Raw genomic sequence first — 19,273 nt, forward strand, 5'->3', positions numbered from 1 at the left:
TTATTCAGAAATAACTCATATTTATCAAATGTTCATGAATTGAGGAAAAAACGTCATTTTTTACTGCATGTTTATCAAAATTAAAAAAAATCCTCTATTTACAGTTTTATAAAATTTGGGTCACATCATCTCCCTGCAAAATGAAACAAAATACCGTTTTGAAAAATAGGGGTCCATGAACTCGTTTTCAAATTAAATCAGTTTGAATGATAAATTTCAGTCGAAAAATGCATCTTTTCCCGATATGTCACAGTTTGACGTCGCGAAAATAACAAATTACGTTAGCAACGTCATTACCTTCCCTGTAACTGTATCGTATGCCCTTAAGATAATATCAAAAGTTAACTACCAAGGGTGAAAAACAATTATCTGTATATCAAAATAAAGGACAGAGTGTATTCATTTTCAAGGTTTGAATATTTTTACAGAAAATTATACCTTAACCATTCTAAAGACAAAATTTTAGAACTTATTTATTGGATAAGATGTCTTTAACAATTTGTAACAAAAACAACACTTTCCCTTTTCTTAAAGAAATAAAAAGAAATGGAATGATTATCAATGAGACAACTCTCCACTAGAGACTAAATGGTATAGAAGGTAAGCAGCTGTCTTCAAACAGCCTTCAACAATGAGCAAAACCAATACTGCATGTTTAAAGGGTTTAAAACAAAAAAAATATAAAGCAATTCAAATGAGAAAAAAAACTTACCATACCTGATTTATTTTGGTATTAAATTTTCTAATTTTAAAGCATTATGGTTCAATTGAGAATGATATATTATATAATCAGAATATGTTAGTAATTTTCTAAATTGAAAATAGCTGATCATAACATGATTATCAAAAATAAAGACTAACTATTAAAAGAATTATCAATTAATACAAAAAAATATAATATGATAAATATAAAGTTAACTTATTAGTTCAGATTTTGATTATTGTTTGTAAAATTTAACTATAACATACAGAGGAATCACATTAATTGATGTCGGTGGTTAACATAGATAAAGGGCATTTCTCTTCTTATAACATTAAATAAATTTTACTGCACCAGAGTAAATAATACATTTTATTTTTATTTCTGTTTCACTTGAATGCTTAAAAAGCACTGATGAAACTGCCTATAACAAACACATCATTGATTTACCCATCTATCCCTATTAATCTCATAATATTGTTAGCTGGTCAGGATATACAGTAATAAACGCAGATTCAATTCACTTTTTATGAATCTTAAGGACTATGGGTAAGATGTGTACACCAAAATGAAAATAATGTTACTTCATTGGTTGAATTTCCATTGTTCAGAATGTTTTTGACCAATCACAAGGTTTTGGTGTACACTTTGGAAAATTACACCCATTTGATTCCGAAACGACAAATTCTGTTTTGATAGAACCTGATTCATAACAGTTATGTAAATTTAAAAATATTTGCAACCCTGATTAAGGACTGCACATTTAAAACTAGCACCATATATGCAGTTCCTGATCATTTACATAGACTAAATTCTAAGTCCTCTAAGTTTTGTCATCAATGGTCTGATCAGCAGTGGTTGTTTGATCTTTGGTTTATCTTCTTTGACATCTTTCTTCTGTTCGAATGTAGCAAACTTCTTGGCAAAAATATCAGGGTATGTCTTCTCAAACTGAAATTATATCAAGAGATGCAGTGAATTCCCTTTTGATTACTAAATTTTGATAATTGACTTAAGAAGTTTCACTGGCTTTGATAGTTGACTTATCAAGTTAGAATGGTTCTTGATATTTGACATATTAAGTTTGCTTGACTTTAAGGACAAATCCATTAAAAGATCCCAATCCAGGATTTTCATTAGGACAAGTCCATGTGTTCTAGACTCATGTATATCTGTCTAGGCTAGTCATTTTCAAAAATTTCATTCCAAAAATTCTGGATCTAATTCTATGGCCAGTCTGGCTATGAAAATATGGACAGTCAAACAAAAAATAGCCCATAAAACATGTAAAATATAATCTTGATGTTCTTTTAACCTCTCTTTGAAGGCTAAATCAATCATCAGCTGTCTAAAAATTATTTATTTTTTGGCAAATAACTTTGATATTTGAAAAATTTGTAAGGGTTCCGCGGAACCCAGTGTCTCGCCTATTTTTGCTGTAAATCGCAGGTTCAACAACAATGAGGAAAAAAATCAATAAAAATATTCCTCTTGTTACTATTTTATGATTGTAAGAAAATGTAAGTCCATTTAAAAGTAAATTACAGAAAAAACGGAGTAATCTTTTTACAAATTTACAAACTTTACTTCTGGATACAATCTTATGATCATAAATAAGCTTCTGTCCAAGTTTTGTACAAACCCAGGATAGTTTAAGGAAGTTATTAAAATTTTAAAAACTTTAACCACAGAGTGAATGTAATGGTTCCCAGCAGAAAAACTAAGTCCATTTAAAAGTAAAATATGGAAAAAATGGATTTATTTATTTACAAAATTTACTTCTGGATACTATCTAATGATCATAAACAAGCTTCTGTCCAAGTTTGGTACAAACCCAGGATAGTTTAAGAAAGTTATTAAAATTCTAAAAACTTTAACCACAGAGTGAATGTAATGTTTCCCTGCAGAAAAAACTAAGTCCATTTATAGTAAAATATGGAAAAAATTGAATTTTATTTTTACAAAATTTACTTCTGGATACTATCTTATGATCATAAACAAGCTTCTGTCAAAGTTTGGTAGAAATCCAGTATAGTTTAAGAAAGTTATTAAAATTTCAAAAACTTTAACCACAGAGTGAATATTTGTTGACGCCGCCGACGACGCAGACGCCGACGGAATGTAGGATCGCTTAGTCTCGCTTTTTCGACTAAAGTCGAAGGCTCGACAAAAATCCACCATGGCCAAAATTTGAAAATACATTCCTATCTGTGTATTGCTACCTAAGCCTGTCAAATTATACACTCACCATTCTAAATTTTAGTGTTTTAAAAATACCAAATGAAATGTTAACTTGACTGACTTAGTAAGTTTGTAACTGTATTTCACTAATAAATTCCACCTTTTTATTAAAGGTTTCTACCTTTTTCAGTCTTTGTTTCCTCCTGGCAGCTGACATTGTCCTATCATTGATAATTTCCTCGAGTAATTCTTCTAAAGCCTTCTGGGAACTGCTCATTCTCTGTACCTCGTAATCCTCTTTGCTCACCTGTTTGCAATAATTGAATGACGAAAATACGTCACGTGAGTACACAATCTGAAAATTAAGTTACTACACTTGAAGGAAGCAAAGAAGCTGTGAAAACATGCATGCCACTTAAAGCAAGTCTCTTACTCTTACTTTTACTTACTCTTTTCAAAGCATCAGAGAAACACTCAACTCTAATATACTGTGGAAACATTTTTATTCGTTGAATACCAAATTTCGTGGGTTTATTGGGTACAGAAGAACCACGAAATCAAATGTTCAACAAAATACATATTTTTAATAGGCTTTGTATACAAAGATTGTCAAAACCATGAAATTAAATATCCACGAATATGCAAGTTTTCAGCAATCCACAAAAATTGATACCCACAAAAATAAATTAATAAACATTATACCATCCAAACATCCAATTCAAAGACCAGCCAATCATACTAAAATACTGAACATTATATATCTAAGAAATTTCTATCGGAAAATAATACACGATAACCAATCTTATATGCATCAATCATATCAGTTTAAAATTGCCCTAATCAAAATATGTTTTTATTCAGCCAAAAGATTTCAGTACAAACAGTTCTGTATCAAATAAATAAAAAAAAGATCAGGAAAGTTAACGGTGACAAGTGAAAACTTGTTGGGCTGCTGCCTAATTGACATGTATTCTTATTTCCCTTTTATTCATATTTTACTGAGAATTTGATGCTATTAAGTTGATTCTCCATGCAATTATATTTATTCCTATGCTTTGAGGCGAATTTTTATTTCATTCATAGCCTAGAAATTTTCATTTCAACAAAAGCTCAGCTTTTAACCATAATATTTTACAACTATTTAAAATTGTTTGATTTTGATCAAATTTACCACCCAAATGTTCCTTGTAGGAATACAATTACAAGAGATCTGAGCAAGTTAATTAGGAATCTATAGTGGAAATAAATGATCAACAAGGACAAATAATACTTTGTACTATTTCAGAAAGAAAAGGGGGTGGGGTATGCAAAAATTTGAGAAATATTGAATTTTATCAAAATAAATTGAGAATGTGTCTATGGTTCACAGATACCTCTGCCTGCAAATATGCTTCACTATACTTCAACCTTAAGATAGAAATTTCACAAAAGTTAACACTGTTTTATGATTAGAAAAATTGTGTTTAAGTTTAATTACATTTGGTTGAGGCAAACTAAAATTAGAGAACACAATGACAGATTTAGCAATTTTTTCGATTAAGCATGTTTAAAAACTTGCATCACTCAAGAGCGGTAAAAGTGACTACACACAATTTCAAACTAGATATGTGCTTTGTGGTAATTATCGTTGAGTATAAGCTTAATACAATTTAACAGAGGCAAGCTAAAGTCAGATGAAGGAAACGAAAAATTTCAGCAATTTTTATGTTTATAAATACATATGGCTCATGAACAGTTAAAGTGATGACAATTTTGAACTTGATCTGTGTTTTGTGGTAATAAGCATTGTTTTAAGTTTATAACATTTGGTTGAGAGAAACTTAATTCAGTAATTTTCATAATAATAAAGGAGCATAACTCATAAATGGTATGTTTTGATATCATATTCTTTTTTCAGATAAGTTAAGTTTTCTTATTGAACCCTACATTTATTCATAGCTTAGAACTGTTGACTCAAAAATCAATAGGCATCTTCCCCTTCCCTACATATTTCAGCGGTATATGTTTCATTCTAATCAAGGAAAGGAAACTTTGGTTACATCTGAAAACCAGTTTATTTTTTCTTCTATTTTAGTGACCTCACATTAGAAATTATTACAGACTTTAAATTTCAAATCAAAGAAGTTTAAAATATAGTGATTACTTTTTGCAGGAGGTTGATTTAATCCCAATTAAGCATCTAGTTATGTAATAGAAGGTCATTTAAAGAGATAAACCATAGTTCAACTTAATTTGAAAATATTGAAATGAAATAAATATGGGTCAGTCTGATCTACTTTTAAGTTTTATCTGTTGCTATTCAACTAATAAGACAACTGTCAAACTGACCATTGTGCAAAGTTACATAAAGTTTAATAATTTAAGGTCACTTTGTATAGCAATGATAAGATTTCAACTTAACCAAAGTCAATAAGCATAAAAATATGTCAATGTGACCTACTTTTTATAGGAAGCTGCTTTCCTCCCTAAGATTTATTTTATTTGATCGAAGGATGATTTGTATTTAAAAACTGAGCTCTGATATAAAAAATAAAAGTTGCAATACTTAAACCACCTAACTAGGAATATGGGTCATGTGATTTTCCCTTTATGGCACTCTACAAGATGTGACTGCACACCAAAAATACTTTTGTATGATTATCAGAAGTCAAGAAATGGTTATTGGCAAAACTATGGACATAGTAATCAAGGGTATTGCAATGACCACCAAAACTTTGTTGCAGCAAACTAATAAGCTAAGCAAACAAAATTTGAATGAACTTTCAACTAGCAAGTCCAGTTAATTGCCTTTAAAAATCATTCCAATCTCCATAAGAAGTTCTACAGAATTTTCTATAAATTGGTTATTGACAAGAATAGAGAATTTGATTTTGACACCAATATAAGAGACTTGCTTTAAATTTTGCCCAGAATCAGATAAATAATATGTTTTTTTTATACTTTACAAATGACTTTTAAACTATTGCAAACATAATTCAGAGATAATTTTGTTAATTTACGATTGCCAATTAATAAAAGCGCCAAAAGCAGTGCCAAATGCAGTGCCAAATGCAGAAATTTCTCTTTAATCACACAAAATATTTTCTTCTGTTATCTAGAACATTTGTAGTTCTATTTACATTGTATTTATCTCATTCCGGGTTTTTCGTGACATGCTCAAATGATAAATTCATAACAATGTTCTGAAATTTCTAAGAAATAACTGAAAATAAATAAATAAAAATATTCATTTTTCGATACAAAGTGAACATTTCATTGTCTACTCAGCTACTTGCAGTGAATAAAAAAGCTTAAGCAGAAAAAAACCCAAACATTGCCAAAACTAAAATCATCTGAGCATGCTTAGAAAAGAGGAAGCGAAATTGTAACCCTTAAACATGCCTCTAGCAAAAAGCAAATAAAATTTAAAGAATAACTAACATGCAGGAAACAGGTAAGGATAACATGTATGCAAATCATGCCAGCATAAATAAATTTCAACACTAAGACTAACAGAGTATATTAATATACAAGCATTTCACAATATAAACAATATTTATTATTGTAAAGTAGTCTATTAGACAGAAGCATATTTTCATCATTAATACAATATTGTTTTAAAATCATAACATCATATCTAATATTTAACCGTTTGCCATTTACATGATTTATGGGTACAAATTATGATACTTGCTTAATCGTTACATTTCAGAGTGAATCTAAAAGATGTTTAATAATAGGAAATATTTATTTCATTTTAAAAGTCAAGATTAGTAATAGTGACACAATATTTTTAAAAATTCGGAAATTCAGTAGACATGCTTCATGCAATAAATTTGAGAGAGCCTATGAACCATATTTAACATGAACAAGACTTTATTTTTATTTAATACTAAGTGTATAGAAAGCAATATATGTATATTGGTATACTGATCATGCTGATCATGTCATATATAATTTGCAGATTATAGGAGCTAGATATTTTGATTACAAATGAAGGCCATACCTGTGTTTTTGTCATATTAGCTAATTTATCTTCCACTGTTGATTTTAAATCTTTTGGCACTAACATAATGTCTACACCATGGTCTATTAAGAATGAGACAATTCTCATTACCAATAAGTCTTCCATGTCAGCCTCATCTTGACAACTCAAAATAGATCGGTAAAATGTCTCCAGTAACTATAATAAAATAAATATGCAATGAATTGATTTTCAAGGGATAAATTACAAAGTATAAATCATCACAAAAATGTAAACAATTAAAATTCTTGTTGTTGAATACTACAATAGAGTAAGAAAAATTGTTTCACATTTTACCATGCACACAATTTGCACATATAAATTGTAAAATTACATCACCTTTTATTTTGTCAAACAATTACAAGTGTGAGATTTATTTATTTTTTTCAAATATTGAAATTTTCTCCCCTTGCATCTTTTCAAAATGAGATTTTGAAATATTTGTGACCAGTCTTTCCTGATATTAATCATTAACAGAAATTTTACCAAGGTTCTTGTATTCTGTGCACTATCTAACTGTAGTTTTGTATTATTAAACATCTTGTTCATGAGCTTCAGCAATAGATGTAACTTTCTTCTGTTTGGTGGCGGTACCAACAAGAAAACCAACTGTAACGATTTTTTTATTCTTTCTATGATGTTCTCAACTTGTCCTAAAAATTAAAAAAAATTCCATAATAAAGGTCAACAACAATATCAATATAAACTTACCAACATAAAAACATCAATGTATAAAAAGTTCTAAGTTCATTAACTTCATAAAGTCTATTTCTGCCTTACAATAAATGAATTTGTTTAAATTATATTTCTGTAAGTTTTTTTATTTGTAAACATTTAGTAATTTAAATTGATAAAAATTGTCAAGTTGAAATTAAAGCCATGTGAAAAAAATCATTATTTTCATTTTCTTACTACTTTATCATGTTTATGAATCATATCAACTGCAGATATATATCTGATATAATTTTTCTTTCTTTTTTAATAAACATGACTGATTAATACAAACCTGCATCACTACAAGCTCTTCTAAGATTTGTTTTAGATTCAGCATGCATCAAATCTGACAAACTCAAACTGCGTCCAGTTAAAGATTCTTTGCTTGCCATCCTATGTAACTTGTCTGTACAACTGTTCAAGGATCCTTGACTTTGTAAATCTGACTGACTATGACCTTGACTTCGTATATCTGACTGACTATTTTGACACTTATTTAGAGCTCCTTGACTAGGTCTTCTATTTAATGTCTGACTACCATGACTACACATGTTATCTAGAGACCTCCTGCCTTTCATTCTCCCCAACGTTTGAGTACCGGTATATGCCTGGTGATTTAAACCATGCTGGCATTCCTCATCCTCAAAAGACAATGCTCTCAGCATATGTAAAGCCTGACTTGATATAGATCGGTTCAATAATTTACGTGATGCTCTACCATCAATGACAGGTTTGTAACCGTCAGGAAACAGTGAATGGTAGGCTGGTGGACTGACATATTCAGGAGCTGGACGATTTATCTCGGACTGACTAGACGAGTCACTGTAACTCCTTCTTGCAGGAAGGTAATGCTTATTTTTTGTATATTGGTTTGATTTAATACTTTCAGGTTTATTATTACAGTGTGGTGGATTGTTTTCTGAACTACTTTGTCGTCTATATTTATCTATTGCATTTTTACAAGGTTCAGATTTTTTCTTGCGCATTGATCTCACATGAGCAAAATTTATATCATAAGAATCATAACAATGTTCTGAATTAGAAACATAAGGTGGAACATCCTGTGCTGATTTAAAATGGGTTTCTATTGGTGTTTTTGACAATTCTTCTGGTCCATTGGTATACCCATATTCAGTCTGAACTCCACCTTTATTTAAGTAAACTCTCGTTACTGTTCTATTTTCTGGTCCAAATGCAGTTTCATATTTGGCAGCTACTGGTGTAGTGAGGCTAGATGTACTTTTTCTGCGTTTTTGTTCAAAAACATGATCAGGGTAAATTGGTGATAGTTCTAGTACAGATGTACTTGATACTCGTGGTAAACCTTTACCGGACTTAACATCAGGAGTACTTCCAACACTGGTTAAATTCATTAACAGATTTTCTACCGATTCAAAAGAAGATATACTTCTTTGATTGGGTGAATACATCTCATCTGGAATGTCTGATTCATTATCACAGTCTCCTTGTATTAATCCTTCTGCAGTCACTTAAATTAAAAAAAATATCCACACTTTACCATCAAATAATGAAATATCTCAAATTTTAAAATGAATTGTAAGTTTATTTAAACTGAAATTGGTTTTAAATGGTGTTTGCTCCAAATGTTTTTAAGTCATTTTCTAAAAAAAAGTACCTTCATGTATATGTAGAGATATTTATATAATTTGAAAATAGACCTTCTGTACTTTTGTCTCTTCAATTATTTATTTTACTCATTATTAAACAAAAATAAGTAATGACATATCATACATTCTTTGTGAAGCATGCTGTATGACAAAATAAATGTGCTCAAACTTTGCCTTTAATGGTTTACTTTTACAGATTGTGACTTGGATGGAGAGTTGTCTCATTGGCACTCATACCACATCTTCTTATATATATAATGTCAGTCAGGGGTACTACTTATTCAAGTAATTTTTATTCACTTGAAGAAGTAAAAAAAATATACACATATAAGTAAATTTGTAGGATACTTTAACAAGTGAATTTTATTTATTTGTATCGGTAAAAAAAAATATGGCTCAGTTATGTCCCTTAGACATTCAGAATTTTTTACTTGTATAAGTAAAAAAGTCATCCTTTCTTCTTTTCTTGAATTCTTATGATTTCTTTGCTCTAATAGAATTTTAAATTGTGTACCCTTTGCAGATGTCTTTACTACACAGCCAATTTTGCATAGGTACTATTTCTGTACTAAAAATATGTAGTACTGGAAATTTACTTTTAATATTTAGTACTATTTCTTTACTTTAAAATTATTGTAATATTTAGGTACTTGTATTTTACAGTACGTGATTTGTACTAAATATTTTGGTACAGAAATAATACAATATTCCGTGTTTGAAAATCATAATTTTAAGAGATTTGAAATAGAAAAACTTTCAAAATGCTGAAAATGTAACGGTAGTAACCAAAAATCTGTAGTACCTAAATTTCAAGTACAAATTAAGTACTGTAAAATACAGGTACCTAAATATTACAATAATTGTAAAGTAACAAAACAGTACTGAATATTACAATAATTTTAAAGTAACAAAACAGTACTGAATATTAAAAGTAAATTACCAGTACTACAGATTTTTAGTACAGAAATAGTACCTTTGCAAAATTGGCTGTGTAATCATTTATGTGTAATTTCATGGACAATAAAAATCCCATTTGTCTGTTATCTTCATAACACTGCTCATATACAAGCCACAAAGGAGCACTTGCGCAAATATATAAGATCTTTCCTCAATTTAAAAGTTTCTTTGATGAATTTATGAGATGAAACATTGAACTTCAATGAAAAAAATTGAGCAAACCTGGGAAAACACATTGAAGGCATGATTTTACATCTCAAAACTTGAGGATTTTTGTGGGATTGTAAGAAAAGTTTACTTATACTAGTAAATTTTGAGAAAATTAAGGGGAGGTAATTCAAACATTATTGATTTACTTATATGTGTATATTTTTTTTACTGCTTCAAGTAAATAAAATTAACTTGTACAAGTAGTACCCCTGACTGAATGTACCATGGACAAAATGATGGATGAAGGTGGATATTGCTCTAAAAAGAAATGAGTTTCTTGACTGAATCTCATTATGTTTATAATTAGTAGTATCAAAGCCTAGAGATAATTTCTCTCTTACCAAATACATTGAGTATTACTTCATACATCTCATAAGTCAACAATGGTTCTGAAAGTCCACAGAAATAATCTCTAACTACACGAAACACATCCTTCTCAAATCCTGGGTAACTTGGTAAATTATCGTCAACTTTCTCAGGCCCTGAAATATGTATGTAAGAGTATCTAAATACATGACATTATATGTAGAGTTTTGATTATTATAACTTTATTTGATAAAATGTTGATGTTTAGTTGGTCATTGATTTTTTTCACAAACATGATCTATTGGTAACAGTATAACCAAATCATGAATTCAAATAAAGATAATATTATATGATTAAAACATAAAGTCACAACTGTTCACAACAGACAATGAGTTTTTTTATCAATGTTTATCAGTGTTGTTCACTCATAAGTTTAATATATTTTTTTTTTAAATTTGAAAGTTTTTTTTACATCGAGCATGGACATTTCTCTGAGGCAAACGAAAGCTTGATTTAACATGTAAAATCAACAGTGTCATTATTGATTACTATACAGACAACCTGTTTTACAGATCTAGATAAAAAGGATCAGTTTAATTTTCACATTATTATATCTGTATATAGGCTATAATTTCATGTACATTGTAATTATTGTGTATTTTTATATACTCACAGTGAGCTAAACATTTCATTGCAGACAAAGCCCAATGTGGAAGCTGATCTACAATATGAAAAAAATAATAAATTAAAGGATGTTCAAAGACATGATCAAATAAATAACAGAATTTCTTCCTAGCTATTATGGCTATTGCTTGAGTTAAAGTGAGCATTTTGTAATAAGGCAATGTTTTAACATGATAAAATTGTTTTGAACAATTCTGTTACATATTTTAAACAAAAATTTTCTGTTACATATTTTGAATCATTGATACATTTGTTGTAAGTCATTTTTCGTAAGTTAGATTACCAGTTGCATGAAAAGGGATACCAGTGAGGTTTTAGAACAAATCCTTAAAAAAAAAACTACTTTTAGGGTGAGCCTTCAAACTGACATACAATGTAAATTAAATTAAATATAAACTTGTGTGGCTATTAATCCATTGAGCTGAGAGAAAAAAATATCTGGTTAATTCTTTAATATGAAATGTCATCATATTGAAGTCATAAATTAAAAGATTTTCTTCTTCAAATAACAGCATATATATCCTTAGTAAACTGGATCATACAAAACTTAAATATAAATAAATTACGCTGTTAGTTTTCTCTTTAGAATAGTTTTACATTTGTCATTTCGGGGCCAATTATAGCTGAATATGCAGTATATACTTTCATTGTTGAAGGCAGTATGGTGACCTATAGTTGTTTATTTCTGTCATTTTGGTCTCTTGTAAGGAGTTGACTCATCAGCAATCATATCAAATCTTCTTTTATATATAAATGTAAATCTCCTGTAGTAGTTTATTTCTGCGTCATTTTGGTCTCTTGTGAAAAGTTGTCTCATGGTCAATCATACCACATCTTTTTTTATATACAATATACTTGTAAATTTGTAATATGTAACTGTAAAAATACTTGCCTTTTGGTTCAATGTTAGTAACAATTCCACTTTTGTTGATATATAAACAGTTGTGCATCACATGTTTGCCATTGACAAAGTTGCTGTCTAAAATTTCAGACATGTCTTCTATCCCCAGAACTTCCTGCAACCTATAAAGCAACAAACAAAGTTAAGAAGTAAAGTCTACTGCAAGAGAAAATGTATGGTAGGATTTGAAAGCACATGGGTTTTTTTTCTGTGATTAATACATGTAATATGGATGGAAGGAGATACAATTCTGTTACAAATGATAAAAAAAATATAAATGATGGAGTCAACAAAGCGTTTTCTACCTCCCCCTTTTCCCCTATAACAGTTTTCACTAAAATTTAACAGGGTATTAACATATAACTTATAAAGAGATATACATGTACATGTATTTAAATATATGAGTAAACATGTTTTTTTTAAAACAATAACACCATTTTATACATTGAAGATTGGATGAAATTTCAGGAAAAACTTACAGAAACCAGAAATTGTGTGTGAAGTAAACAATTATGAAAATCAAGGGAGACAAATCTTAATGTTCATTGTCATTGCACAAAAAAAAATTTTTTACCATGATTTTTTTTTATTTTAGTTTTTTAATCTGTGAATTTAAGACTACCTGTCAAGAGTCATGTTCTTCCATGCATCCTCAACATCAGCAGCATTCAGTTGTTTTGCTACAAGGTGACAATCTGGTAAAACTTTAATGGGTGACATCTGTGCTGGTTTTTCATGATCAAGGTCCAGGGTTATTGGACCCTGGTCCTTATTGATTAAGTCATGCCTGTTTGTAAGTGGTGTGCGAGCGTGAACTTGTCGATGTGGTGATGCATGCACAAATCTACAAAACCAGATTCTAACATAAAAACATGCTCAGTCAAATATAACATGTATTACAAACATCTAGATAATTATAACATTCTCAAGAATGTAAACCATACTATTCACTTTTCCACTTAATATGTTTCAATCTAATTTGCTTAGCAGGAAATTATCTTTCAAACTGGTGGACTGAAGGGCAATAAAATCTACAACTTTAACGAATGAAGTATATTTTGATCAACAAATCTAAGAGATTACTCTCTTAAACATACTTTTTTGGGGTACATACGTGGAAAAAGGCCTAGGGGAACAATAAAATGTACAATTTTGTAATGCAAAATTTTGATAAGATGGTATGAAAATTTATAGATTATCTGATCGTGCTAATACTAATCCTTTCAGAATGATTTCATGATGAAAAAAAACGTCCAAAAACAGGACTTAGAAAAATAAAAATCAGATAAACAACAAAAGTGTTAAACCTAAAGAGTCTGTTATTGTCACAAACATCTGCTCTGTTGTGTTTTCCTCCTCTTATATCCTCAACAACTCTGGCTCGGTGTAGTTTCTGCAACAACTGTATAGTCTGTGCTCTACAAACATACAGCACATAGACATTTATGATTGTATATGGAAGTCTATAAAAAGGACCAACCAGCAAATTGATATATATACATATATACGAGGGAAGAACATGAAATTTGCCATTAACGGCCTAGCCAAGATCAGATGTGCATTTCATAGTGGGTCTATGTTATAGGCTTGTAAAGACAAGAAGATAATGTTTACATAAGTAATACATGTTTGAACTGAAGGAGAGAATGTTGGGCTTCACAATGAATATCAAATATCATGTATAGGTGTTACCGTTTTTAAATTAAACACTAAAATACACGCTGAAAATGGGCAAAATTACACGTTATGTTGTTTCATTTAAAATTTTGCTGTTTTTAACAATTGATAGTTAATAAGTGAAATTAGTTTGAACTACATTATTGGTTCACTGTTATAGACAATTTATTCATCTTTTTTTACTGGTTGTTGCAACAAAAAATCTCCAGTGGTTACAAAGTTATGATCAAAAGTTGAATACTATGGGTTTGTTATGAAATTTTGTACTTTTGTTTTTAGCTTGCTCAGTGTAGTGATATAAGAGAAAAATGAATCAAATTTATGCTATAATGTGTTTTGTTTTCTCTTTTAGTATACACTTAATAAAAAAACTACCTCATTTATCAAAATTGCAGTACCCTAGCTGGAGATATATGCCATCAAAGTTGGATATACAAATAAAGTGAAAAATTGTCTTGTCCATAGACATGCATTCCCTAGTAAACTGGAAGTATAATAACATCAATGATGCATTGCTAAGTTCCTGTTCTTTTGTAGATATGAAAACACTACTAACATTTTTTTCTACCATCTATTAATAGAGGAAAAATTTCAAAAATATGTCAGAATGTCTTGTCTGTAGACACATGTCTGTAGACACGTCCGTAGACATGTCTTTTCATCAATATTGCTTGGCTGTATGGGTCTAAATTAGTCCTATGTGTTGTTTAAACTTAAACATATCTTACTTTTAATAAATAAATGGTAATTTAAGTGTTCTCAATTTTTGTAAAATTACTTTACAGGAGTGGATTTTAAAAAGTGGCAGATCATCAGTCATAAAAAGCATACCTTATTTTACTTCAATATTGTTTATTCCAGTTGCTGCATACCTTAAAAAGTATTTCTCTCTCTCTTACTTTATCTTTTGTATTGCAGTATTAACAGCAGATGAGGAAGTGTCTACAGACAAGACACTTGTACATTTATACAAATATTAAATTCAATTATTTGTCTGCTATGGAACTTAAATCTTATTTTTAGGTGAAGAAAGTTATCTATTCAAATTAAGACTCAGTATTTTCAACATGAATATAGTCACAATTCAGTCTAACAGATTTTTTTTTTAACTGAAATTGTCTTGTCCGTAGACATTACCACAATATATTTTAGCCAATTTCCTCGAGTTCAGCCTAATTTGATAGGTAACATGTATGTTATTTTTTCAAGAGAACACATTCAACTATGTCAAAATTGAGTTATAATAAAAGTTTGATTGTTGTAAACATTCAGATATATGGATTTCAGTTAAAAAAATGTGTCTTCATTTTGGCTCATTCAAGAGAACACTTTCAGCTATATCAGAATTAGGTTTTAATAATGCATTTCATTAAATATAAATACAATGTCTTGTCTGTAGACAAAATATATAAATTGTATTGCTATGTTTGATTGTTTATTGTAAGAATATGCATCAAGTTATTTTAAGGTTCAATACACCAAAAGAAAGGTTTTTTTTGGAAGTTTTGTTATTTATAGATAAGTTTAGATACAGTTTTATCAGATAAGATAAATAATCAAAGAAAGCTACTGTTGCTTGAAATAACTGTGAGTTTAACAGGTTCTTGTCATTTTTTTTTCAATTAAAATGTTTGATATTCAATAATTTTAAGCATATTTTGTTGTCTTTGACATTGACCAAAAATCTGACACTGGTGACCATGTCTTGAAGGCAACCATTAAAGAGAATTATACAGTTTTTAAACACTATTTATTTCATAAAAATATAAAATATTTCTAACAAAAACTGCATGTATTATATAAATGCTTCCAGTGTTAGCCTAACGATGGCAATTTTTCATAATTTAAACCCTTTTTGAACCAAAATACCAAAAGAGTTTTGTCCTGAGGTGATACTCATTTTTGACTTCACGTGAAACACAAAATGCACATCTGATCTTGGCTAGGACAAAAGCAAATTTACAGATCTAACATTGTTGGGTTAATGTTTAGATGAATTGTATATAGATGTATATACTCAATAATAGGATTAATGTTATGCTGATTTTTACTATTCAAAAAAAATTCAGATATATGTATTTTTTTGCTGATTGCTACCCTTACATGCCTTAAGGACAACAGCTAGAATGGAATCTGGAATGATTTTCCCCCCAGAGGTAAAACAGGGATACACCCGATCTTTTTCTAAATGTTAATTGTTATGATTTGAATTCTATGAAAACGTATATTTTAAAACATCTCCCCCAACCCAAAAAAAAATGTTTAATATAAATGTTAAAATATGAGACTGGAAAATAGACACAAAGAAAAGAGAAAAAATGGTTAAAAATTATAAAGAATGCAGAATGGAGGGACCACCTATACAGGCCCTCATAGATAAATGTGTTAAAGAGTAATACTATGAACTGTCAGTAGAACAACTGTGACACAATACATAACACCATGATGTTTTGACAGCTCTTTGATCTAAAGTGTGCCATTTATAAAGCAATTAACTAGATTAAATGATAACAATCTGTTAATTGATTGACCTATTACACTATTAGGTACAAAACAAATTACCTGACACACTTATTGAAATACAATTACCAACCAATTTCTCAGTTCAGGTGTCAAAACTCACCTGGTTACATCTGCACCAAAATTTTTATTAGATTTTAGATAATCATGTAGCCAATCAACTGCCTCAGATGATGAAAAGCAATTATCATAGGTCTTCATATATCTCCTGTGTCTACCCAGAGGCATGCCATTTCTAAAGGTCACAATTACTTCATTCCACTAAAGAAAAACATTAAGTATTAAACTTTACAAGAGAATATTACAATTAATTTGAACATAATGGACATTTAATTTTAAATATTAAAAATCCTGTTCTACAACAAATATGATTCATACAATTACCTTCAGGGAAAATTTTCCCCAAATCATGGCAAATGACTTAAGATATCTTGATTTTTTATCATGCACATCAAATGCATAAAAAAAGGAATATATATGGCATATAAAAAGCAATATACACAAAAACCTGCATTGGACTTATAGTTCCATTGTTATAAATGTTATGGATAAAAGTGTGACGTGAACCTATAAGTTTATCATGTTCATGATGTTCATGATGTTTATAAAATAAGCAACATGAAATTTTAAGAATATCTGTATTTAACGGAAGCAAGTTAACTCGTACCAACGGAAACTCGTACCATGTTAACTCGTACCAAAAAAGTTAACTCGTACCACTGGAATGTCGTACCACTGCAAACTCGTACCATCAAAAATATATTAAAAATTACGAATATTTTATGTTATTTTTTTTGTAAACTTAATAAAATTAATGTTGAATTACTTGAATTTTATACTGGATTTTATAGACAAAAATACGAATGTTTTTCTAAAAAGCTTTATTTTTTAAGCTGATATTTCAAAGTAGTTATAATCCAGAAGAAAGAAAAAAACATTGCTTTAACTGTACCTTAAGATGCTGTAATCCATGATCACAAATTGAATGCTTGTTGAAAGCCATGTGCTTTTTGGCGGGAAAATTCGGGAACAGGAAACGGTTACATTTCATTGTAACTTGTTATTTATAAAAAGTAAAAATTTCAATTTCTTAATCATTTTGATTAAGTGCTAGAATTTTAATTAAATTATTTACATGTATTCATGAAAAATTAATTTGGAATGATTAAAAGATCATTAAAAATTAAATTCAATAATAATCAGTAAAAGTTTTAAAAAGTCAAAGGAGACAACAAAGCAAATCTGCCACAGTATTTTCTATCCAATAGACAGGGAACATTAGCTGCAAATTGGTCATTGTACTTTCAAATTATATACATTTTACAGACTTGAGAGGTATTGAGTTAAAGTAAATTACATACATCATTAAACACCATTTAAATAAGTTGGTACGAGTACGCAGTGGTACGAGTTTACATTGGTACGAGTTTTTGTAAAGTGGTACGAGTTGACGTTGGTACGAGTTTACAATGGTACGGGATAACTATAATTCTATTTAACAGTTTAACTGGGCAGAGAAGTTTGAAATCTTAGCAATAAATGGAGAAGCCCTACTGTGATACTGTACAGGTATTATTACTTTAAAAGTTTAAATGTACAACTGTAAATAATGTACATATTTAATTACTAACCTAAATAAATCCCATTGGGAGTGACCCTTAGAAAGGATGAACCTACCAGACAGGTAACAGGATAGTTGAGTTTTGTATATTTTATACACCTTTAACAGTTTATTGCTAAGATTATCTCCAGTGATCATGCTCATTTAACATCTTTATGTCTATGACATGTTATTTTAATAAATATAAAACTAAGGATTATTGTATATTTAAATTTCAATATACAATTCCTTGATAAAACCAACTTCATCAGTACATGACCATGATGACAGTGTTCCAAATACAAATAATTAAACAGCATAGAAGAAAAGCATAACGCTAATTATAATAAGACTAAGAGCTTCATCTTTATCATTTAAGGTATGTAAGGTGATAACATGCATGTATCTATAGTCGCCGTCACGTAAAATTGGCACCATGATTTGTCAAAATTTTCTTAAATATCGACCGCGTTTACTCGAGATCATGTTTTTCAATTAGCGGAATAAAAATCCAATCCAAATATAGACCGAATAATCTGTCTCTAGTGTGGGTTCATTTGTCATTCCATATTTTCTTTTCATCATTTGGCTATTTTATATTTTTTTTATTTTTTTTTTGTGTCCACACGTCCGTTATATTTTTTTTTAATTTTTTTTGTGTCCACACGTCCGTGTTTTTTTTGTGTCCACACGTCCGTGTGGACACAAAAAAAAAAAAAAAATATAAAATAGCCAAATGATGAAAAGAAAATATGGAATGACAAATGAACCCACACTAGAGACAGATTATTCGGTCTAATCCAAATACATACTACTGTCCTACCTTTTATTGTGTTTGCACTGTATAATCCTGACCTTCACAAAATCCAGGATTATTTTGTATGGTGTATTTTTGTATTTTGTATTTTTTTTTTTAAATGACATTTATATATTCAACGAAAAATATATCGGACATCAATCCCCCCTTTTTTAATGTGATTTTACATTATTGTCAAAAACTTACTAATTTCGTCGCTCTGTAAGGTCCAGTGTATGGAACTGATCTATCTGTTGGACTACTTCTTGAATCCATGTTACTGTGTGATCGTATTATAGTATCATCGTTAAATAAAAGAACAAGCACCTGTCAACAACAACATTCATTTTAAAATTGCCACACAAATCTGATTGGTTAAATTCCGGACTCAAACAG

At 29.5% G+C, this 19,273-nt stretch overlaps 1 protein-coding gene across 2 annotated transcripts; it reads right to left on the minus strand.

Annotated features, from left to right (window-relative positions):
* Positions 1 to 329: 329 nt before the first annotated feature.
* Positions 330 to 19,265, minus strand: LOC134722129 (DEP domain-containing protein 1B-like). 2 transcript variants are annotated; one of them, XM_063585695.1, is made up of 12 exons: positions 19,085 to 19,265; positions 16,585 to 16,742; positions 13,592 to 13,702; positions 12,907 to 13,128; positions 12,276 to 12,406; positions 11,373 to 11,420; positions 10,735 to 10,875; positions 7,891 to 9,087; positions 7,371 to 7,537; positions 6,867 to 7,043; positions 3,063 to 3,188; positions 330 to 1,651 (listed from the first exon to the last, which is right to left on the minus strand). In XM_063585695.1, exons 1-12 carry the CDS (start codon positions 19,151 to 19,153, stop codon positions 1,508 to 1,510), a joined length of 2,691 nt encoding a protein of 896 aa, XP_063441765.1. In that variant the 5' UTR covers positions 19,154 to 19,265; the 3' UTR covers positions 330 to 1,507. The 2 variants fall into 2 exon arrangements, with proteins under 2 accessions (XP_063441765.1, XP_063441756.1); XM_063585686.1 differs by having other exon boundaries at positions 3,063 to 3,236.
* Between the last annotated feature and the right edge of the window lie 8 nt (positions 19,266 to 19,273).

This window comes from Mytilus trossulus, chromosome 1 (genome assembly GCF_036588685.1).
Source record: "Mytilus trossulus isolate FHL-02 chromosome 1, PNRI_Mtr1.1.1.hap1, whole genome shotgun sequence".
NCBI lineage: Eukaryota > Metazoa > Mollusca > Bivalvia > Mytilida > Mytilidae > Mytilus > Mytilus trossulus.

Excerpts from the sequence above, each read along its gene's own strand:
- LOC134722129 (XM_063585686.1), bottom strand. The coding sequence starts at position 19,153 with ATGGATTCAAGAAGTAGTCCAACAGATAGATCAGTTCCATACACTGGA. Across the intron at positions 10,876-11,372 it reads AATGAAATGTTTAGCTCACT|GGCCTGAGAAAGTTGACGAT; the intron begins GTGAGTATATAA and ends TACATATTTCAG. Across the intron at positions 7,044-7,370 it reads CACAGAATACAAGAACCTTG|TTACTGGAGACATTTTACCG; the intron begins GTAAAATTTCTG and ends ATTTTATTATAG.